Here is a 23,840-nt window from a genome sequence, read left to right as displayed (position 1 = left end):
TGTTCTAATTTGTTCCTGTCATATTCGGGGGGGGGTTTTAACCAATGTTTGTCTCAGAGCCCACTTGCTATGATTGACTTGTTTTCGGTGCCCTTGTAGGTATCTAAAACGGTTTAAAGAGATGAAGATCAAAGTCCTGCGCAGCTGGTGCCGGCAGATTCTGAAGGGGCTGCACTTCCTTCATACCAGGTCGCCTCCCATCATCCACCGGGACCTCAAGTGTGACAACATTTTCATCACTGGACCTACTGGATCAGTCAAGATTGGAGACTTGGGCTTGGCTACCCTCAAGAGATCCTCCTTTGCCAAGAGCGTCATAGGTACGGCTAAGTATTTGCAACTGTGTTACCGCCTCCAAATCCATTTGAATTGGCCGACTCAGATTTGTGGTTGGGGGGAAAAGCGAATCCTTCATTCCGTGTTTCTTTTCTTCCTCTGCTTCTTTTCAAAGCGCGTTTTAATAACAGTGGTGAGAAAGCAGACCACAGCGTTTCCCTGACCGATCGAACCGCAGCAAACCAGGGCTCCCGCTTTATGGAAGTTGTCTCTCGACACCCTCCTTTAGTTTAAATGTAGTTTTTGTCTGGTCTTCTGTCTTCATTGTCACAATTTCAGGTACCCTCAGACAGTGTAAGTAGTTGTGGAGCGGTTGTAGGTATTTTGTGACTCGTCTGCAGGGAAACCTGATCTGATCATGGAATAACACTAGAGCTAGAGCTGAGCCCTGGGCTGGCAGGTACCGTGAGTGATCTTTGCTCTGGTTTGGAAATTTGTGGTCTGTTTCTTCAGTCAACCATGATTTAATGATGATGATGCTAATGAATCTGTTTCATTTTTTCCCCCCACAAGGAAATGCTTGTTTTCTTTCAGTGTGTCAGTGTCTGGAGCTCAAAGCCTTATACTCTCTGCTCATCTCCCTCATACTTTTAGCTTTGAGATCTGTGTGTTTTTGTTTTGTTTTGGAAGCCTTAGGCTCTAACTTCAGGTCTCCCCTTATTCTACTTTAAGGATTATTTAATGTACTGCAGTACAGACAGTAAGTGCGCAGAAATGAGCCTGGTAAGTCCACCAGTATTATGTGACACATCAGTCTGAATCCATTATAAATATGGGAAGTTTGTCCGTGTGAGACCTTTGTCAATGGGTAACTTGGTTACTAGTTTACCTGGTGCACAGAACTTCACTTTTCAGTAAGCTATGGAGTGTGTAACATTTGAAATGCTCAACCTTTTCTCTTCACAGGGTAACCCAAAGGTAGGATGTTTTTGAAAGGGTATATGTTTTCCATAGCTAGTGCTTCGGTTTGGTCTTGTGATTAAAAGCATAAGGCCCTCTGACCATGGACTCGTTTTAACATCCTGTTTGGGCTAACATCTACAAATACATTGATTGTTTGAATTCAGGCTACCTTGTTTAGAGTCATGTAGTCAGTCCAGGCCTTCGAGTGAGTCCTGTGCACCAGTTTGGTTTTTCTCTAACTCATTCCTGCCCTTGAAGGTCTTACATGGGGAAACTTGGGCTTCTTATCACTGCGGTCTAACTGAGGACAGTTTCCCCCTTTTCTTTTTTTTTTTTTTTTTACTTTCTATCCCCTTTTTGCTCTCCTTCCCTCTACCTCTCTCTTTTCTCGCAGGTTGTGCCTGAGCGGTCTTCATCGACAGCATCATCTTCCTCTCACCTCTTCACTGAGAGGGTGTAATAGGGTACTGAGAGAGTTCTGAACCATTCTTTTAATTTAAGGTACCCCTGAGTTCATGGCGCCTGAGATGTATGAGGAGAAGTATGACGAGTCGGTGGATGTGTATGCCTTTGGGATGTGTATGCTGGAGATGGCTACTTCTGAGTACCCGTACTCCGAGTGTCAGAATGCAGCTCAGATCTATCGCAGAGTTACCAGCGTAAGTCCACACTTCACTGGCGGAGGAGAGAGCCCCCGCACACTCATCCTCCCCCTTGTTTGCTGCACTATTTTAGTCTTTTTATCCCCTTTTTGCCCTCTGTGGGGGTGTTTCCTTTCTGCTTTTTTCTCACACAGTGGTAAGTTGGTTTTTTACCTCTACCAGTAAATGCTGAAGTCATGACCTCTCACAAAACCAATATGATATGAAACAAAATGGTAAATGGTACCAGACAAAAATACATGCAATGATTCAAATGAGTGATTCAAATGTAGAAGCCTTGAGAAAATCCAGCCTCAAGTTAAAGGGGTCATGAACTGCTCTTTATTTATATTTATATTTATATATATATATATATATATATATATATATATATATATATATATATATATATATATATATATATAGTAATAGTAGTATAAATATATAAATAGTAATATTTTTTATTATTATTATTATTAGTTCACTGAGGTCCACTAATATTATCAAGATTTTTACAACAAAAAACATCCTAATTTAGAAGTAATAAGCAATTTTCTATCCTGTTTTTGACCCTCTTTTTAAAACACTCAGTTTTAACAGGCGTGCCGCATTCAAGAGTTGGAAGTAAATGCCCACTGCTATGATGGGTAACAGTTTTGCATATTAATATAATTTTCAGTGTCCTCGCTATTACATGGGTGGAATTGTTTTGAGAACTTCCGATGTTGAAAAATAACTTGTTACATAGTTTAAGCATTCGCCAACAATTTGGAACATTTATGCGTATTACATATGCTTTATAAGTCTTGGTTGTAGCGAATAAAGTGCTTGGAGTTACCACAGTTATAATGATAACTTACGGTGTTTGTTGTAAACAGAATTATGAATGAATGTACCATTGTCGTTCTTATAGGCTATTCATAGTTCATCCTTTGCGATAAAGTGGAAAACAAATGCATTGTCGGTTGCAGTTTTAAATAAAATGAAACATTTTGTAATATCTTACTGATGACAAACAAGGTCTCACTCACTAAAGCTTTTATTTAGGATTACAGTGAATAGCTTTGATCAAAACAATAACAAAAGCAGCATTCTTTACATGCTTTCTTCCGTATCCGATAATAATCCAACGCATCAACCCCATAAATGCTTAAGCAAAGGAAAGAACAGCAAATCACTTCACTTGTGTGTCGGATTCATTATAGTTGTATATACATCATACATCATCTTGTATTTTCATCTCTCTGAATAGTCTGCGTCGAACTGTGTCTTGTTTAAATACGAATACAGTCAAATGAAGTGAACAAATGAACAGTGTCTTACTGACGCGATCTGACTGGAACTTGGTCAAAAATAGTTAATCCATGCTTTCTTATATTAGGATCACAAGGAAGGCAATGCAAAGACCTTTTTCCCACAACTTGGCACAACGTCTTGCAATCCTCAGAGGCATCTCGTATTGTTTTGTTGCTGGACAAATCCTGTGTTTTGCGTCTCATATTTACTACTAAATGATGTGTGAATCGGTGGGTGGGGCTAAAGAGGCGATCATAGAAGTAGGCGTTGATCTTCTGCAGAAGTGGTTTGCTGTAAAAATTTGACAATCTTAAACAAGTCATTTTCTGATCTTGGTTTTAATAAAAACTGTTTTTGGACTAACAAGAAAGTTTTGAGTTCTTTAACTTACAGGATATTTTTATAGTACAATGACCTCTTATATGTCAAAAGATCAAGTAAAATATGACTTCTCAATTCATGACCCCTTTAAAGCCATCTTTCTACATATGTGTAATTTGATTGTTTCCTGTGCCGTGTTTACAGGGGGTGAAGCCTGGCAGTTTCGACAAAGTGGCTATTCCTGAAGTGAAGGAGATCATTGAGGGTTGCATACGTCAGAATAAAGATGAGAGGTGGGCTGACATTCACAGAACATGAGAGTGCAGTTGTCACAGTGTCTTAAAGCAGGGCCTAAAATTAGCCACTCGCCTGTGCCAATTGCTAGTTGGCTGGTAATATTTGTAATGTAATGTAATGTAATATACACATGTATATATTGAATGAAACACATGTATGTATTTAATAAAACTTGAGTTTTTTTTTTTTTTTTTTACTTGCTTTTTAATGTGTGCTCCCTACCTGTTTAATTAGGCAATAGAATCTAAGACACATGATTTGTTTTGAGATTGCATAGGTTAGTTCTGTCTGGACATGCGTTATTAATGTTATTTGTGCATGTCCTAAGTTTTAAATTAGATTTTGTGTTTTTAATAGATTCATCTCCATTTTCTTTTTTTAGGTATTGCATCAAGGACCTCCTAAGTCATGCCTTTTTCCAGGAGGAGACGGGGGTTCGTGTAGAACTGGCTGAGGAGGATGATGGAATGCTGGTGGCCATAAAGTTGTTGCTGCGCATTGAGGATGTAAAGAAACTTAAAGGAAAATACAAAGAGAATGAAGCCATTGAGTTCTCCTTTGACTTAAGTAAAGACGTCCCAGATGATGTTGCCCAAGAAATGGTAAAGATACTTGGATTTCTGTTCTGTTATCTGTTCTGTTACCTAACTCAAGATTCAAACGGTTCATTTGTGGACTTCCATGCAATTATCAATATTTATAGTAATTCCACAGACTTTCAGTACATAAAATCCCCCCTTGTCGCCTATAATAATGACTAATCTTTGTCCTTGAAGTTGAATTATGTATTTTTTCCTCCAGGTCGACTCAGGCTATGTTAACGAGGGAGACCACAAGACCATCGCAAAGGCCATTAAGGACAGAGTGTCCCTGATCTCCCGTAAAAGAGAGCAGAGAAAACTTGTAAGAGAGGAACAAGAAAAAAGGAAAATGGAGCAGGAGAATGAGAATGATCCCTCACAGCCTGGACCAGATACTAACCCCACAGCCAAGCCCCCTGGTCCCGCTCTGGCCTCAGTCATCATGGAGTCTGAGGAACCAGAAGCAGACCAGCACCAGCAACTGCAGCAGTCTAGCGCTTCTGCTTCAAGTTAGTGTTGCAAAACTGTCATTTGCTCTAATTTCAATTTAAAGTACTTTGACATAATTGCGTTTACATAAAACATTGCCAAAGCATTTTACACAATATGTAAAGGCAAGAAAAATAAATATACAATATAACAAACAGCACTTAAAATAAATGTATTGGACATTCATCAGACATTTATGATGAAAAAATAATGTAATGTACGTATGTTTCGCAGCTATAGGTTTTGTGGACCCTCAAGGTTCAGTGACTGTCCCTGAGACTCACCCTGCCCAGCCAGGCACATCCTTCAGCACCGTACAGACTGATCCGCAGCCACAGCACACCATGACCCATCCACAAAGCATGGTGAGACATTTCCTATCTATGTTGTTAAAGTCCCCCTGTAGTCAATAATTTTATCCCTTAAAATACATCTTTGGTCACCAAAATATAAACTTCCTCATGCCTTAAAATAGCTTGAATGTATCTCTACACTTGCTTCATGTAGTATATGCAGAACCATGAATATGCAAATTAGCCCCAACTCCACTCACTCACACCAGCTCAGAGATCCACTCAGTCAACTTTACTGCCGTAAACGCTGCTCAATGGCAAGTGGAAATACTGGTTTAATTCAGCCATATATGTTTGAACCAGAAACTGATTCTGAAGAAGTGGAATAGTGAATTTTTCAGGCTCTTCTAGAAGTCGATGTATCAGAATGGTAATGCGTTTTATGTATCGCTCTCTACAACGTCGGGACACATTAATATTATTCATTAATACTGTAATTAATATGATTAGCCTTTTCCTTGACTATGTTATCAAACAGCTAAAAATGTGTTGCTAATGTTACACAAACCATATTCCTGTTCGCCATCTCAGAGTTAGACAGCTGCCTTCTAAAAATGAGTATCCTTAGAACGTCACAATCACTTAGAACGTCAGTGCAGAAAAGCATATAGTTCATCATAACATCGTAATATACATCATATACATAATTCACCCGCTATATTGCTAAATGTACCCGACTTTTCTTATCAACAGAAACATTTACCTGGATAACTTGGTTTCTCTTAGACTCCCCTCTTTCGCTGCAGTTAATGATTAGGGGTGTGTAACAATACATCGATATGGATCGATGCATCGATCAAACGTCTAACGATACGATGCATCGATACCACACATAAAATATCGATATACGGTACCTTTATTTTGACACACTCCACATCTTCACGTAACTTTTCTCCGCTGAAATAGACGCCTGACAAGATTGACTGAACCCTTTGTCACAAAAGCCGGTATTTTCCACTGTCAAGGCATCGCGAGTTCATGTTTTACAGCAGAAACGACAAGCCCCGAAAAGTCTGTTTTCGGGTGTGTAAGGAAAATAAAAGCTGAAACTTTTTCACGGAATCTTGCTAAAACAGCACGTTAGTGGTGAGGGAAAAGCTCTCTGTACTGCGTGTACGTTAATCACAACAACAAAGTTTGACAGGCGTCTATGTCAGCTGAGAAGATTAACGTTACAAAGATTAACCAAGTGTTTTATTATGTATCATAGCAATTACTTGGCTTTGTTTAACTCTGAAACATGAAATGTGGAGTATATATATAATAATATACATATAATAATAATAATAATAAATATATATATAAAATACTTTCAATGAGCTTTAATTTTATAAGTTACCTGTATTTTTTTTGTTATTATTACTTAATCAAAACAATCCAGCTGCAGTTTGATTGATATTCAAATGCACAATATAAAAAAAAAAAAACATGATATATGAAAATGAACAAGAACGGAGTTATCTGTTTTTGCAAATAAACTCTTCTGTTATAGTTAATTTGCAAAAACAGATAACTCCGTTCTTGTTCATTTTTATAGATCATGTTTGTTTGTTTTTTTACTTGTAACAAACAACTTGTAAATGTCCTAATTGGGAGAGGATGTGCAGTTTTCAAAGAGTTTAATTAAACTTTCATGTTATATATTTTTGCATGTATTAGTGTGAGTTAATAAACGTAACTGGTTGTGTACACTTGGCACATAATATCTAAATATCGATTAATCGATCGATATAGCCCTGAATCGAATCGAATCGGAATCGTATCGGCAAATATCGCTGGCTTAGAGAATCGATATCGTATCGTATCGTGATTAACTGTCCGATTTACACCCCTATTAATGATATGCTAAAGGCTGCCACGCATGTTGACTGAATTGGTTACAACATATTTGTGACATGGAGAACAAGGGCGATTTCAAACCGTGTTTTTGAGACTGTCTTTGGTTCACTGCAGTTTTAAGGAGAAAATACTTAGTAGTGAATTTGATGAATTTGCTCATGGATTGTGCATTTTAAAAACCCCACATAGACATATAAACAACATTATAAACTTGATTTTCACCACAGGGGGTCTTTAACCCTTTCACACCTATGCTCACACCGGTGTGATCAGTCTAGGCTGGTCACTGGAGCGTACAATCACACCTGTTTGATTAGAACGGTCAGTGCATCTCGTGATCAACTGCTAAATTCAATTGTGCTTTCGCGCGTTGGCTGACGCTGAGCCAGAGACGGACGCGCTCAGCGCTTGTCATATATCACGACTAATCAGTGTTTTCAACCACATAATGTTTATTTTAAATTAATTCATATAAGTATCTTTAAAAAACAATACATTTAGAGTTTGTAAAATACACACTGATGTCTATGAAAGCAGCAATAATAATTTCCATTATAATTAGACGATACGTTTTATTCATATCAGATACACATTGTGTAAGTAACTTTAAAGTTTACTTTATTCTTCTCCCAGTTCACCGACCACTCACTTTCATGTATTTTGGGAGAAGTGGATGAATTCACGTGTTGTAAATCCAACAGATCCGATTCTCTGAACTGTGTCTGCGGCACAAACTAACATGGTGGCGCCATCGCGCATATAGCTCAACTAACGCTATCGTTATAAAGGTGTTTAAACAACAAAACATCCACTTGCACATATTTGACAATCGGAAATAATCAAAATTAAACAAAAGCAGATCATCAGTCATTCAAGTCAAGTAGTCAAGTCAAGTATATTTGTATAGCGCTTTTCACAATACAGATTGTATCAAAGCAGCTTCACAGTATTAAATTAAAATAATACAACAAGGTTTGTTTCTAGTGGAATTTATTGATAAAATCAAATTAGATATCCAGAATATCCCCAACTGAGCAAGCCAAAGGCATTCAGCGCTATTGTGTCTGTGGTGACAATGACGCGTCACCATGGAAACAGTGATACTTTCTAAATAATGGTCGCCTTGAAAAACTCAACGCTTGGGGTCAGCCAATTTTAAACTTACGTGTGAAAAGGTTAAATGTTTTGGTTTTCTAACAAAGCTAGTTGTGTTCATCTGAAAACAAAACACTGTATTCTTTGATTTTTATGTCTTAATTGCTCAATTTCTTCTCCACATCAGTCGCAGCAGGTGAGCAGTACTTTGTCCCCAGCCCCCCTCCCCCAGACTGGAACTACGGCCACACCCCAGGTACACTTCACGTGATCAATAACATAATGACAAAAACATCTTGCTCTATGGATCTGTTGTTTGTTAAACATATACCAGAGTTATAAAAGCCCTTTTAATGTATACATGAACTCCTCTCTCAGATGATGGGACAGGCAGCCTCTCTGCCCCCTGCTGTTCAGCCTACTGTCCCCCTGCAGTACCATCAGCCACCTCAGGATGGCAACGCTCCCCCTCAGTCTCTGCAGGGCCCTCAAGTCTTACAGGTACAGCATGAATAATGCCCTCTGGTGGCTGATATTACATCTTCCATTGGCCTGCATGTTGCTTGATGAATGTTCTGTGTTTTTTGCACAACATCCAGCTTATTGGCAGTTCATACATTAATACTACTGTTCTTTACTTCTCCATCTCTTTCTTGCATGCTGGCTGCTCTTACATGTTTGTCAGATATGGGCATGTCAACTCAGTCCTCCTGTTTTCTCACCACCTCCAAATGCTGAACAACTCTATTTTCTATATCAGGCTTGTCAGGTACTAGCTGTGCCTAACACTGGTGTGTGAATTAGCAGTTTGCCGATGTGGGTTTTTAGTTCTGATAAAAATATCTACCATGCTGAGGGCTGATATAATACTAACGTGTATATTCAAAAAATGTAATGTGTATTAAAGAAATGTTTTTAATGGTACTCAAAATAGCTAAATATTATATTTACACTTTTACACAATATTTTCGCAAATTATTTCAAATGCAAAAAAAAAAAAATTTTTTTATTTTTATTCAAGTATGTTGGTAGATTTTGAAACAAGCTCAGTTTTCAGTGAATTTTGAGGAAATATTGTGAAAAGAAAATGTTCTTTTAATGTAAGTAATTTAGTGTACACGACCATTAAAAAATTTGGGGTTGGTAATTTTTTTAAAAACATTTTTTAAAGAAGTCTCTTATGCTCACCAAGATTGTATTTATTTGATTAAAAATACATTAAAAACCATGTCATATGATCCTTCGGAAATCATTCTAATATGATGATTTAGTGCTCAAGAAATATTTCTCATTATTAATGTAGGAAACTACTCCCCTAAAGGGACTTTTGCAAAAATAAAAATGTACAGACTTTCTCGTGAGCACATTTTTATTTTTGCAAAGGTCTCTTTAGGGGCTCCGTTGGAAACAGTTGAGCTGCTTAATATTTGTGGATGTTTTTTTTTTTCAGGATTCCTTGAGTAGAAAGTTTAAAAGAACATAATTTATTTGAAACACACATCTTTTGTAGCATTATGCATGTCATTACTTTCACTTTGGATCAATTTAATGCATTCTTGCTGAATAAAAGTATTCAAAAACTCTTACTGACCCCAAACTTTTGAAATGCCAGTGTATGTCCCATTTACTGACAATAAATAGTTGTGTGTGTGTGTGTATGCAGACATTATAAAGGCCATTGGCCAACGTCCTCTCTAGATATTGGCACCAACCATTGAAAAACTCTCTGAACTGTATTACTTCCTGTTACCTCACCCTCAACACCCTCTCCCCCCAAAGCCTTGTAGACTTGTCACCACAAACCAACAATTTACAACAAGCCATTTTGTCTGGATGAAGACCACCTTCTCCATGTGATTGTTTGTTATAGGTGATTATGATTAAGTCACTTGGATTCTTAAATTCTAATTTGATTCTCTATTACAGGTACCACTGAGTGTGTCCCAACCGCAGCCAGTAGAGCAGACACAACCTCAAACATCTCTGGTTCCAGCCTCCACGGAAAGGTGAAACATATTTTTAATAATTCATGTGTATTAATATTGACCTTCCATTAGGGAGAAGTTGAATCAATGATGTTTTTGGTTCCCTCAGTGGCCATTCCGATCCTGCATCTGGTCTGAGCGATGGGAACGAGGGCAGGCACGAGGGTCGCTCTATGAAACGAGCCCAACGTCGCTCTGTACGCAGCCGCTCACGCCACGAAAAGGTGGCTAAGGGCAAGCTCAATTTGCTGAATGTAAGTTACGCCCAAATCTAATATTTGTTTTTAATTTTGGTATATAACATTGTGTGATTACGAGCACAACGATTTATAAGTTAATGAAATAATGTAATTAATTTCATTAAAATATTGATCTTTGTTTTTGTAGATTTCTAATATTGGTGACAGAGTCGCTGAATGTCAGCTGGAAACCCACAACAGGAAGATGGTCACATTCAAGTTTGATTTGGATGGAGATAATCCTGTAGAAATTGCTGAAATTATGGTATACTTTTCTCTTTCTTACTCTCACCCTTTTTCAGTATAGTGGATTGGCATAGACCTCCATTCAAAATAATGATTTTTATTACTGATTTGATATGTATTCGGTTGTATTTAAGATGCAAGATTTTTATTATGACATGTTATGTTTTGTGCCGTCTGTTTTCACTCTCTTAAGACAGAACTGGGGTTTACATAAATTTTACATCATACAAGCATTTTGAAATTTTTTCACAAAGGCAAAAACCTAGTGCATGTATCTCAAGACACGCGTTTTAAAACGTATTTTAACATGACATGGCATCTTACAAATTTGTAATCATACGTGGACGCGAACACAACGGTCAAAGATGTCCATCTATTGCATGTTCACTGTGGAAAATGAGCACAGTGAAACAAAAAGAAAAAAAAAAACTTTCTGTGGAAGGTGAAGTCTGTGAAATTTAAAAAGGGATTATAACTACTGATTAGAACACACCCCTGAGTTGGACATACCTTCTGCTGCAGAAAGAAACTGATTTAAAAATGTATTCATTTGTAAAATCATTTTTTTTCACCCCTAATAGTGGAGCAAGATAGTTTTTCTAAGTTGTATGTAACTTCTCTTCGTTTTGTATCAGGTCAATAGTGATTTTATCTTGGAGAGCGAGCGGGAGTCCTTCATAGAACAGGTTCGAGAGGTCATTCAGATGGCAGATCAGAAAGGAAAAGCTCTGAAAAACAGCCAAACTCAGGTATCTACTATGATTTTCAGACCACAAGAATACATTTGAGAAATCATTTGTGGACTACAAATTAAATTCTCCCCATAACACTTCAGGTGATCAATAATTCGGCCCAGCAAGTACCTGAAATCTCAACATCCAGTGTGCCTGGTAAGTGTTCTTTGTAGTGATGTTTTTACATTTTATCTGCCCCCATCTTGCATCCTGTATCATTTGTCATATTTCACATTTAACAGGTGTGCCACCCAGCGTAGCAGCACAGGTTGTACATTCAGCAGGCCGGCGCTTCATAGTAAGTCCGGTGCCTGAAGCAAGACTACGAGAACCTTTGTTTGGACCTCCTTCTGCAAACACATCATTTGAAGACTCCACACCAGGTCTGATTTACACATCTGCAGAAAAAGATTGCTTAAACATATTTCAAAACATTCAGACTGATTTTATCCATCCATTCTCATTTCCAGCATCTGATCCCACATCAGCCAGCAGTGTTCAGCAGGAACAAGCCAACTTTGCCCCTGGTTCAACACAGATTTCTGTGGTACCTGCCACACCTGGAGGTCTTGCCCCAGAGAGCAGCATTCCTCCTACTTCTCAGTCATTATACCAGAGCCCTGTACCTACAGCCACTGCAAATCTGATAACAGTCACCACTCAAGAAATCACTCCTACACCATCTACCACCACTCAGCAAACCAGTACAGGGAGGACATCCCCTTCCCCTTCCCCAGCTCCAACTGAATCACCAGAACCACGTCGGCTGTCAAGTCCTACCCCTTTCCAGACTCCTCAAAACATTGTGGGTCAGCAGGCTGAGAGCAGTGGCTTGGATCAAACTCAAGCTACCATCCAGCAGGTGCAAGTCGGCCCCTCTTCTATCCCTGTGACACAACCAACTGGGACAGATGTTGAGGGTGATGTACAGGGGAAGCCACCTGGAATTGAAGACATTCACGCTTTAGACAAGAAGCTGCGTTCCCTTTTCAAGGACTCCTCTCAGTGCTCCTCCACTCAACCTGATGGATCTGGAGAGCCATCTACATCCTCCCCACCCAACACTATCACTCCTGGCTTGGTCTCCAGTGTGACGCCTCCCAGTTTGTCTCTCAGTTCCAGTGGGAACTTTGCACCTGGTGCTTTTGCCTCCGTTGGGACACCTACAAGCCATGCCCAGACTTCATCTGCAGATCCGTCACCACAAAGGCCACAGGTGGGGGAAGTTGCTAATTCAGCGTCTATATTGGTATTTGGATGACATGACGCTTATATATTAAAAATTCAATTCATGTTGTTATTTTTTATTAAAACTATTACAAATTAATTCAAATAAAGCTGAAATAAAATATAAATATTAGTGAAAAATTTGAAATGTTGCCATGGCAACTAGCTGAATTAAAATGTAAAAAATAAGTCAATCCTTCTTCCAAAATGTGTCTTGCCTTGCCCTGATTTATATATATATATATATATATATATATATAATATATATAGAACTGTACACAATTCCTGCAATTTGTTATTTTTTTATATATATATATAAACATAAACAAAGATTGGACCGTTAACACTGACATGTTTCCTTATTTAAAGTGTAAGAAAAAAAATTGCTTGTTACATTCTTCGTCATGAAGAATACACAGACTACATTTCTAAAAACTTGGCACATTAATTTCAAACTTGATTTTTATTTTATCTTTTGCTTATGCTTTTACTGTAGACACTCTTATTTGTCATTGACCCATTAATACATTGTTATAGCATTATTACACTTTTTTGCATTCTCTTTTAAAGACCTCCACAGCTGTAAATCAACCAGATGGACAGACAAGCACTGAGGAGAAAGAGCCAGTGACATCACAACTCGAAAAAGCTTTCAAACTTGGCCGATTTCAGGTAGCCTTATAGACTTCTCTGTGTGCACTAGGGTTCATATTTTAATGCCTGAAAGATTTAAACGGCAACTTCATGCACATCCTCGGTCTACATTTCAGGTTTCTGTGGCCAGTGATCAAGACCCAGGCAGTGCTCCAGATCCAGCAGTAGTAGTCTCATCTTCCTCCATCACCCCTTCAACAACATCATCGTCATCCTCCTCCTCATCACCATCATCTCTCTCTAGCCCTGAAAACACAGTTCATAAATCTCAGACCCCTCCAAGGGTCAGCCCTGAACCCGTCTCGTCTATCACTACAGTCGGCCGCTTTCAGGTGACCTCCAGCACTGACATCAAAGTGGGCCGATTCTCAGTGACCCCAGACGAAGGAAAGACCTTCTTCATAAGCTCTACTGAGGGACCGGACATCGCTAAAGAGCCTAAAATGAACGCTTCCAGCATGTCCATCACCAATCACTACCTCAGCAGTGACAATGACTCTGAACCAGAAGATGAGGGCCTTAAAGGAGAGATGAACAAGCTCAGGGAGAGGTACCTTGACCTCAATTGTTCATGTTTGACTCTGTAAAGATAATCATGTGTCATGTGATTTTTATATACATTTATGCATTTAGCAGAGGATTTTATCCAAAGCAAATTACAAAAAAGGAATAAAAACAATTCGTCATCCTCATCAACAAAAGCAATTAGTTGTTAGCAATTCGTGATGCCCTTTTATTTCTTTTTGCAGACATATGGTTGAGATCCAGGCATTACAGAATAAACAGAAAAAGGAAATCGAGGAACTCTTTACACGTCTAGGTAAAACGGCGCCCTCTGTGGTGGTCCCTCCCACCGTGGCCATTGCGTCAGGAAGGCGGAGACCCACTAAGGGCAAGGGGAATCGGTCAAGAAGTGGTAGTGGCACCGGTTCCTTTCAAGGTATCAGAGCTTAGAGGTTTACATCCAACTGTAACATCCTGCTCAGGCCTTGTGAACAAATGGCTTATACTGTTGTGTGGTTTTGTCCAGGGAACAAGCAAGCTGTACAGAGTGGTCAAAATTCAGTCAATCAGTCTGCCACTGCGAAGACTTCAACTTCTGAAACCGTACCAAGCTCAAATGTTCATGTGCAAGGTATGACTAAGCATTTTAGTTGAAGTAATGTTTTCTTTTTTCTTTTTTTCCCAAAATGCTCAAGTTCTTCTAATCGGTGAATATTGATTGTAACTTGTAGGAACCACAAGTCCTGTGAGAGAAGAGAACGGACAGAGCCATGACCAGGACCAAGCCCCAGCTACTAATCTGCCACGCAAGGGCACATTCACAGATGACCTCCATCAGTTGGTTGATAACTGGGCCAGGGATGCAAAGAACATGATGCCACAGGTAATAAGAACTACTCCAAAAAGAACACTCAAGCTCATGATGTACGATAATTCTAAGTCACTAAAAATATATTGAACATAATTTCGTTCTGATATAGATTATCAGAGAACGTTCACAAGATAGGATACATGTATAGCCAGCCGGGTCAAAAATTAATGGCGGCTTTAGACAAAATGGCATAAAATTAACACAAAATAACCCAAAATTCAAGAAAAATTTCCCTGTACAATTACCACAGCTGTCACCATTAAAGTGAAATGTGAAAATGAATGTAAAGTGTTGATTGCAGAATTACATAGATCTGCTCATGTTGCATCAGATTTATTTCTACACGTGTTTGCAGCGTTGAGCATCATAACCAATCACACATTTCTGTTGAGCTTATAAATGCAGTGGCCAATCAGAGGCATTTAGATAAGTCACCTCATAAATTTTGTCTGTGTAGCCAGAATATGAAGTGACTTTTTATGCATAAAATATAAACATATTTGTGTCACAACTGAAGTATATTTTGGGCTTTAATATTGTATATACATAATTTTCATGTAACAGCACACTAATAGAAATGCCCACCTTTTTATAAGGTTTGTACTAAGTATTAATGTAGTAAGACTGTGATATTAAAATTCAATATACAGCTTAATGGTGATGCATACTATGTACTGGCAAGCAGATGAACCCAGAACAATGTGGCGTTTCCCACTAAGCATTTTTCCATAGAACACCATTATAAATAAAACTCTTACTCAATTTAGTGCATTGTGTTCATATTCTGGGACATATATATTCATATCCTGTATATGGTTTGCATCATCAGTAAGGTGCACTCTGAGTTTGATCTTTTAATATCACCATTTTAATACATAAAGGCACTTTATCTGTTTTTCACATGAAGCATTTTAGAATGTTCCACAGTTTTTAGTGATTGAAATACTGCAGCTGGTGCTGTATGTGGATCACAAGTACCCAAAAGTTACATTTGTTCACATCTTTTTGTTTTTCTTCTGTTGTGAGATGATCTTAATTATTGCCTGAAACAGTTCTGTGGATTTTTTGCCCTCCAGGTCTCTGAGCCAGTCATGTGACTGATAACTATGAATAGCTAGACGAGCAGGAGTTTTAAATCATATTGTGCATTTATCATGCCATATTGACCAATCAAGATAAAAACTGTTTCATAATAAATAAACTGTCTTCCTCCTCAGATGTTGCCACGTAAATTCTCTGCACCAGGTCAGCTTTGTTCCATGGGTGGTCACATGCCGGCCAACGTCAACCCCACAACTGGACGGAAGGGTTCACTGTGTGTGAGCAATCAGCAGTTTGGCTACACCTGTCCCACCTACAGCATGCCTCAGTGGGCTCAGGGGGCCCCGCTGTCTTCCACTGCTCCCCCTGCAGGACTGCAACCGGGCTTCCTCGTTCCCTCAGGAGCTCACCAATCTGGAAACGGCTGCGGGTCAACCAATCTACGTACCACTCAGGCGAGCTGAAACAGCTGTTGATGGGTTGGTACAATGAGGAGAGAAGCTGTGCCTCACAGGGTTGAGATTATCGGGCCTAGTCCTTTAAGTGGACGTTTTATCTGACAGTTTACATTGGAAAGACTTCTAGGTCCATATAATGTGACTCGGGTTATTCAAATTTGACATAACCGGCTGTTTAACCTGCTGATAGATGAATGTGTACATTTGATAAAAAGGCACAGAAAGGGTTAAACTGGGTTAAGTTGTCTTAAACATCATATATATAGCCTTATAGTATATGGATACCATCCTTATTGTAATAGTCAGGCAGTGTGACCAATGAGATACAGTGATGGTGTTGCAGTTTGCCTGCAGAAGAGACGCTGACATGTTAGTGAATGGATGGAGAGATTGAAAGACTACACCACCAACACAAGTCTCAATGGGCGCCGACTGTACGTATCCTACAAATGAGTCTAGATTGTTGGAAGGATGGATAAAGAAGGTAGTTAGATGTAACTGCATTTGAGACAGTCTTCTGTTTTCATTTACTTAAGTTGGAGTTTGAAATTAAAGGAAGAGGATGTGCAATTGAGGGAGGTAAAAGTAGGGTTTTATAGCTCTTCGTACTTGCACGCATTTCATAGCATTGTTCATTTGTGACCGTTTTTTTTTTATATATATATATATATATATATCATTTATGGTGAACTTACAATAATACAGTGTATCTTATATAGACAGTCACCATTACTCCCTGCCCACACCCTTTTTTGAATGTACGTGAATAGATGTCTTAGTTTGGATATAGATGGTCCTTGAGAGGGTGAGCATCCTGTATGCATATTAAAGAAAGCATATTTCTTCATCCAATCACATATTGCTTTCATTTTGAAAGAAGCTAGCCTTAAACCACGGGACTATGTCTTCCCGTCTTTAAAATGTCATATAAACATCATAGCCCATGCAAATGTGGTCAATGAAATACTTGATTTTGGGCAAATCAACGTTTTGGTGACCAGCTTTGTTGAGAAAAGATTTAACATGGTGCATTTGACTGCAGCAACAGAAGTACAGTATTAAACTACAGTATATCACCCCTCCCCCCACCCCCCAACATTTTTTCTATACCACAAATTGAGTGCCAATCGTTTGCGGAAGTGACGTCCCGTCATCTCTGAAATGATCCGCTTGACTTCTCTAGAGAAGGTAAATGTTACTGCAATGCAGAATACGCGCCGTTTAAGGTTTAACCGAGTGGGGAGGGTTATTTGTTACTTTTGATACTTGACTGCACAGATCCAAATACTCTGTAATTGACCAGAACCACATTTAGAGATAGTGAAACTGAGGAAATGCCACTAATCACAATCACACACTCCTGTCACATAACTGAAATTCTGAAAACTGCATGTTTTCACAATCCACGTCTCACACAAATGAAAACAGCATTAAATTTGTGGGTTCAAAAATTGCTGCTGCTTAAGTTTTCTGTCAATTCGTTTCATCCAGGGTCCTTTTGGTGAATATATGGTTTTATGTATCAGTCTTGTAAAAATTAAAAAAATGTATATATTCAAATGCTTAATAAAACATTTTGGACTTTTTCTCCTCCTACTACATTGTGCTTTTTTTGTTCTTCTTTTCCAGAATTTGAGTAGTTATTCCCTGTTGTCAGCATGATGGTAAAATAACCTGGGAATACACTTTCAATCCTTTCCACAGACTTTTATTCTCCAAAAATCTGCTTAAATTTGTCCTGCTTATGTTTTAATATGACAAATTAGGTTTATCAGTCAAAAACAGACCACGTGACAAACATTTATTAGTTTTTCATATTCACAAACTAGTAAAAAAAAAAACTCATCTAGATAAAAACAAGATTTTCTAAAATAGTTAAATTCAATGCGTCTCCAGTTTTCGTTTCTTCATCATCTGGCCGTGTCTGTATGGGCTCTGTTGTCCACCTTCATTAACAATTACAACATCATTACCACAGGTCCATAATTAAAAGAAGCTGAAGTAATTTTCTCTTAATGAACAGGCAAAGTCAAGCACAGGCTGGTGCTAGAATTGTGGGCCACACGCTGCCAGCTCTGAGAGTGTTAAGTCCCTGGCTATTTATATTAATGGGGACGTGTGATGTTTGCATGAGTGAAGAGGCAAAAACCAGAACTGGGCATGCACATACTTGCCTTCTTACAAAGTTTTTGTTAATAAGCATGTATTTATTAAGTGAACATGAGTCAGATTGTACCTGCTCCTGCTGTAGTTCTCATCTCAGAGGATCTGAATTGGCCACATCCTTCCTGGCCTTGAGGAACATAGACATGCCCCTGAGGTTGAGCTGGTGGTCTCAAGCACTGGGCTCTCTGCGGGGTCTTGCTGCGTGTCGTCATCTTGTGCTGGCTCGGCGTGGTGGGCCGAGGAGGTTCTGTGGAGCCCGCTGCAGGATCTTCGAGGATATCAATGCCATCCAGAGTGAAGTTCCATAATTCTGGGTCATCTGAGAAGTGAGACATTTTTATATATTTTACCTCATAATCTAACAACCTTGTTCCTGTATTAAAAATATGTTTTTCTTTAGAATAGTGAGATCTATTATATGAAGAAACATTTAAGTTAAAACCCCTTGAAAAAACTTGACATGTAAAATAAATAATTAACTGGCCACGCTTTGAGTCAAAATGGAGGACAGGTAAAAATGTGTTTAATTTTTTAAGGAGGGTTTTCAAATTGTGTGAAGCCGAGAACCCCCAAATATGAATCTCTTGCAAATGACCCCTTCCTAAAATATAAAGTCAGCCAAATATTTGTTATACACAAAAACAGGTTGTAAGAATAAATCAATTAATTTCCTGATTTCAGACCTGCAATGTCAATATTATCTGTAAATGTTGAAAAACTAAGTTATGTTACCAATGGCACTTTTTCTTAAAAACATTCCTTACCAGCCAGATACTCCTCCTGTTTAGTGGTCACCAGGTGTCCGTTTGGTGTACTGTGGTTAACGGGACCTACATCCTGTCCTAAAACGATAAACCCACTGATGGACAACGCTACACACCTGACACTCCTGCAGGCGAAAGGCTTAAATGTTTTATACTCATGGCTAAAACATGAACCCTTAAATTTTCCGTCACACCTTGCTTAGACCGCAGGGCCGGTTCCGTGCAGGCGTTTGATGGCTCGGTTTTCTGTTCATGTAGCAACTTCTTGGCCTCCATTTCCTGTCTGAACTTTAGCTGCAGCTGCTGCTGTCTCAGCTTCCTCTGCTGCTTGGAGTCCAGTGGAGGATCAGACGAGGACAGGTCAGCCATGTCAGCTGCTGACCTAACAACATGAGAGTAGCAGATTTATCACAAGCGCAGCTGGGCTAGTGTTGTAGTCGAAGTTAGCACCAAATAAATTCACCTTGAGATGTTGCTGGGCCTGTTTTCAGAATCCTGGTGAGCTGATGTGTTGCCAGAATGTGCTGTCGTGTTTGTCAATGAAGTCCTGGATCCGGTGCCGCTCTCATGCCCTCCTCGTACAGGGCGACTTCCCATTCGCTCTAAGGGGATGTTGGCTGGTTCCGCCGGTTTGATAAATTCCCTGCTGTTGGCTCGGGCCAGGCTGTCGAACCTGGCCTTCTCCACGGACGGCTCGCCATCACAGCGTTTGGTTTTGTCCGGGTCTAAAGGAGGAGGTGGCTGCGATGACAGGACATCCAATGCATTTCAGGTACACGCATTAAGAAAACACATTGAAATGATTCACAAATTTGACCCACATGTTTAAGATGACTTCTTACCTGCTTTGGTATTTTATTGATGGCTATCAGATACTCCTTATTCAGAATACAGTTTCCAAGCGCGTTTCCAAAACACCTTATTGTAAAATAAAATTACATTAATTCAATTAAAATGGTGTAAGGTGTACTGGACAGTCAGCCAGTACATTATATCAAAATAATACGTCTGGAAAGGGTGATCAGGAGCCTGTTTTGAAGTGGAAGGGGTTTATAGCACCTATTAAAATATATTATCCTACTTATTATATGGCTTCTTATCAAATAAATACATTTATGGACTTGAAACTATTTTATCAGGCAAGATATATAGCCTATATATAAACTTAAAAATGTAATTTATTCCTTTGATGTTCAGCATCATTACTCCAGTCTTTAGTGTCACGTGATCCTTCAGAAATCATTCTAATATGCGGATTTGATTATCAAGAAACATTATTATTATTATTATTAATGCTGAAAACAGTTGTGCCGCTTAATATTTTTGTGAAAACCGTGATAAATTTTTTCAGGATTCTCTAATGAATATAAAATACAAAAGAACAGCATTTATTTGAAATGTTTTATAATATTATAAAATGCCTACTGTCACTTTTAATAGATTCTTAATACATCCTTGCTGAATAAAAGTACTATTTTTATTTATTTTTTGTACAAAATTTTAAAATATTGACCACAGAATGCCACAAATGACTACTCAGAATCAAGTATATGTAGAGGCAGAAATAATTACTTGAGTGCTCGTTTCAGTCCATCTGTGACGGCTTCTTTTCTTGCTTTTTCCAGTGAGAGAGCTTTCGATTTGAGGCCTTCACTCACCCCATACCCTACATCCTCATGGAATGAGCCATCCTATGGAAAAGACACGTAAGGAATAGAACGGTACACGTATGCTCCTCACAATGCTGCGTTTATCCCGTCAGAGTGCTTACCTTCAACTGGACCTTCACAAAGGCACTGACTCCAACATAAAATTTCCCATTGATAAGGTCTACAAAATCTGCAACACAAGATTGACCACACCACCTTTCAAAAATGCAGCATAAATGGGAATGTTTGAGAATCTGTGCCCGTCTTGATGACAAAACACATCAGTGCAAATGTGATGGTGTCCTTACCGACATTTTGCTGAGATATTGAGTGTGACCATCCATTATATCCAAACATTTCATTGGCAAGGCTTATAACTCTGTGACCTTCGATATAGCACACCTGCAAAACCAAAGCAGATGTCAAATAATTTGGAAAACAGCACGATAATCAACTATATATTAAATGTGCGAGGCTAAATAATAAGTGTACAAAAAGCACATTAATTCTGACCTTTTGTCCTCCTCCAGCCTGTCTGGAGCTGATATATTCAGGTCCGAGTTTCTGCCGCAAAGCATTCTGGACTGCCTGGTACTCCTCTGCAGTGTATGCATACTACAACAAACATCAAGTTACAAATGCATTCTAAACTCCTGAAATATTATTATAATACATTATGAAGTGTGCTTTCTGTAGCTCTTCACATTATGTCAACATGACCATAACAAAGTGTTAAAACCTGTCCCCTAAAAAACACACACCTGACCAAAACATGTGCTGGTTGTATGAGGTTTCCTCTCCTCTTGCCTCCCACTGCAGTGATCCATGTGTGTTTTCTGGTCGCCAAGTCTGAAAAGCCGTCAATATTCTCTTTTAAACGATGTTGAATATGTATAATGTGAGTGGAGGTCGCTAAGCTGTAACAACAGGAAGTCTGACACAACATTACGCGCTAGTGTACGCCCATAGTGCGCTACCATCTATCTACCCCACTTTCTGTTGACGAAGCGACACATTTAACTGGTAAGCGTTCAGTCAATGTTTCCACGGGAACGTTCTAATGTAAAAACCGGACGCCGAACGGCAGAATTCTCTGGTCTCGGTTGAGCGTTTGAAAATTCCCGCCGCAGCGACACAACCACGTTTACGCCGCCCCGCCCACACGCACGTGCGTAACACGTCATAAAAACGGGGAGAAATTCAGTGAAAAGTCGAGTTAAAGTCCCCATGAAATCAAAATTGACGTTTTTTTGGCTTTTAGAATTATGTTAGCCTTACTGTTATCTATAAGCTAGTGTACTCCAAAACGACGACAAAATTCGCATTTAGAAGATATAAGCATTCAAGCATTCAAAAAAAGAATGTAGAGTTAAGAATCCCCTTTTTGTGTTTTAAATATCCCGCTGTTTGTCACAGATAAATGATTATTGTGTTTTCCGCATTCACCTCACAAAATGAAATAAATATTAACATAAACAAAAAATCTAAATGACAGCAAAATAAAAAACGGCCATTTATTTGAAATCCAGTCTAACAATTACTGCCCACTGTATAAATGGTAATGGACATTTGGATTAATCTTAGTGCCTAGCATCTATTAAAATCTATTTTCTAAATGCATTTTATAGAATTTATTGTGAACAATCAAAATGTCAATTGGAACTAATGTTTTTTATTAATTCTTTTACAAAGAAGAAACAGCACTGCATTGAATACATTAACAAAAAAAACAAAACAAAAAAAACAATAACTGACTCCTCAACAAGTAAGAAAAAACTGTACATAGTTCTTAAGAAACTTGTTGTTCTTACTGTTATCAATGAGTTTAAGAGATTTTACAATAAGGGAAATCTCAGCAATAAAGACATCAAATCTAGGCAAAGTCTTGAGAAATTTGTGTTTGTGAATAAAAAATGTACAATGCAACACAAAGAAATTGACAACACTATCAATAGCATAGTCACTCACAGAAAAATTGAAAAATATATCCTTCAATGAAAAGTTTAAATCACATTTGATAAAGTGAGAAAGATAACAACCCAAGCTCTCCCGAAGAGGCTTAACCTGATTACAGTGGTAGAATAAATGAAGCAAAGTTTCTTCCTCAATACAATATTTCTCATAATAAGAGTAACCACGCCCTCTTCCAGTGAATACTGTCAAAAAAATTATTCCAGAAAAATGTACATGTGTAAACTGTGTAATGTAACAATAGCTTTATAAGTTTACTATTACATTTTTTATCAATAAGGCTAACTCCATCCAATAAAAGTTTGGGCATAATTGTTTTTCTCTCATTAAAGAAAAGGTGTGTTTTAAATAAATGCACATAACTTGGAGACAAAGCATTGATGACAGAATTGAAAGTTCTAGCAGGCAGAGGAAAAATATACATTGGAACTAATGGTGAAAATGACAGATTTCTCTCTGGTGATGTAAGCAGGATCAATCCAATCATCAATCCCACCCATGCAATTAACAATTAACAAACAAATAGTATCACCATGTCCATGTCTACACCGGTGTTGTGAGTGATCGGGTCTCCAACCGAGATCGGGTCTACATCTTGATCCATTGGCTCAATGAACATTTAATGAGTACTATTTTTAGCCCCTGATTACAATTCCTGCAAAATCACATTATGATTTATGTCATTTGAAATGCATTGTAATGACCATTCAAGTCTTTAAGTTAAATGTTTTATATACTAGTACATAAACAAAGCTTTAGGTTGTGAAATCAAGCCTTATTCTTTTTTCTATCTTTTTTTTTTGTTAGCTTGTGTACTAGCATAGCATACAGCTACCCGATTAGCCTGCTAGCCTAGCTTAAATGCCATGTAACTTACCCTACATATATAAGTGTTAATGTCCAAATATTTGATATTATTTCAATAATAACCATGTAATATGTTTGCATTTTTATTCATGCAATTTTTTCATATTATTATTATTATTAACAGTTCATGTGACCCAGCTCTCTGTGCCCACCCCAATTTGTCAGTGGTTCACCAGCTTTCTTTCAGATAGGCAGCAGCTAGTGAGAGTCTGCTTACAGACAGGAGGTCAAACAAACAACTAGTTTTCTGGTGCAGTCACAACAACCTGGAGCTGAACACACTTAAAACAGTGGAGATGATAGTGGACTTCAG

The 23,840-nt window shown here is 38.4% G+C and overlaps 2 protein-coding genes across 2 annotated transcripts in view; one reads left to right on the top strand and one right to left on the bottom strand.

The window, feature by feature from the left end:
* The window catches only part of wnk1a (WNK lysine deficient protein kinase 1a), a 29,816-nt gene extending 12,107 nt beyond the window's left edge, over positions 1-17,709 (top strand). The window contains exons 4-24 of the mRNA XM_084397562.1: positions 100-320; positions 1,741-1,898; positions 3,702-3,790; positions 4,177-4,396; positions 4,596-4,884; positions 5,099-5,229; positions 8,339-8,407; positions 8,530-8,652; positions 10,078-10,157; positions 10,246-10,390; positions 10,524-10,640; positions 11,257-11,370; positions 11,457-11,511; positions 11,598-11,738; positions 11,826-12,571; positions 13,153-13,254; positions 13,353-13,786; positions 13,986-14,176; positions 14,267-14,371; positions 14,472-14,623; positions 15,829-17,709. Coding sequence (XP_084253688.1) covers positions 100-320; positions 1,741-1,898; positions 3,702-3,790; positions 4,177-4,396; positions 4,596-4,884; positions 5,099-5,229; positions 8,339-8,407; positions 8,530-8,652; positions 10,078-10,157; positions 10,246-10,390; positions 10,524-10,640; positions 11,257-11,370; positions 11,457-11,511; positions 11,598-11,738; positions 11,826-12,571; positions 13,153-13,254; positions 13,353-13,786; positions 13,986-14,176; positions 14,267-14,371; positions 14,472-14,623; positions 15,829-16,116 — 3,970 coding nt within the window. The 3' untranslated portion in view covers positions 16,117-17,709. The remainder of the gene's footprint in view (positions 1-99; positions 321-1,740; positions 1,899-3,701; positions 3,791-4,176; positions 4,397-4,595; positions 4,885-5,098; positions 5,230-8,338; positions 8,408-8,529; positions 8,653-10,077; positions 10,158-10,245; positions 10,391-10,523; positions 10,641-11,256; positions 11,371-11,456; positions 11,512-11,597; positions 11,739-11,825; positions 12,572-13,152; positions 13,255-13,352; positions 13,787-13,985; positions 14,177-14,266; positions 14,372-14,471; positions 14,624-15,828) is intronic.
* Positions 17,710-17,802: 93 nt separating this feature from the next.
* Positions 17,803-21,851, bottom strand: rad52 (RAD52 homolog, DNA repair protein). The gene is made up of 11 exons (XM_084397563.1): positions 21,451-21,851; positions 21,203-21,304; positions 20,998-21,091; positions 20,812-20,879; positions 20,613-20,731; positions 19,883-19,958; positions 19,504-19,781; positions 19,235-19,422; positions 19,041-19,118; positions 18,347-18,595; positions 17,803-18,056 (listed from the first exon to the last, which is right to left on the bottom strand). Exons 1-11 carry the CDS (start codon positions 21,514-21,516, stop codon positions 17,992-17,994), a joined length of 1,383 nt encoding a protein of 460 aa, XP_084253689.1. The 5' UTR covers positions 21,517-21,851; the 3' UTR covers positions 17,803-17,991.
* Between the last annotated feature and the right edge of the window lie 1,989 nt (positions 21,852-23,840).

The sequence above is a fragment of the Rutilus rutilus genome (genome assembly GCF_951802725.1).
Source record: "Rutilus rutilus genome assembly, chromosome: 23".
NCBI classification, from domain to species: Eukaryota; Metazoa; Chordata; class Actinopteri; order Cypriniformes; family Leuciscidae; genus Rutilus; species Rutilus rutilus.
The sequence above is the reverse complement of the archived record's forward strand: the minus strand, read 5'-3'. Positions and strand labels throughout refer to the sequence as shown.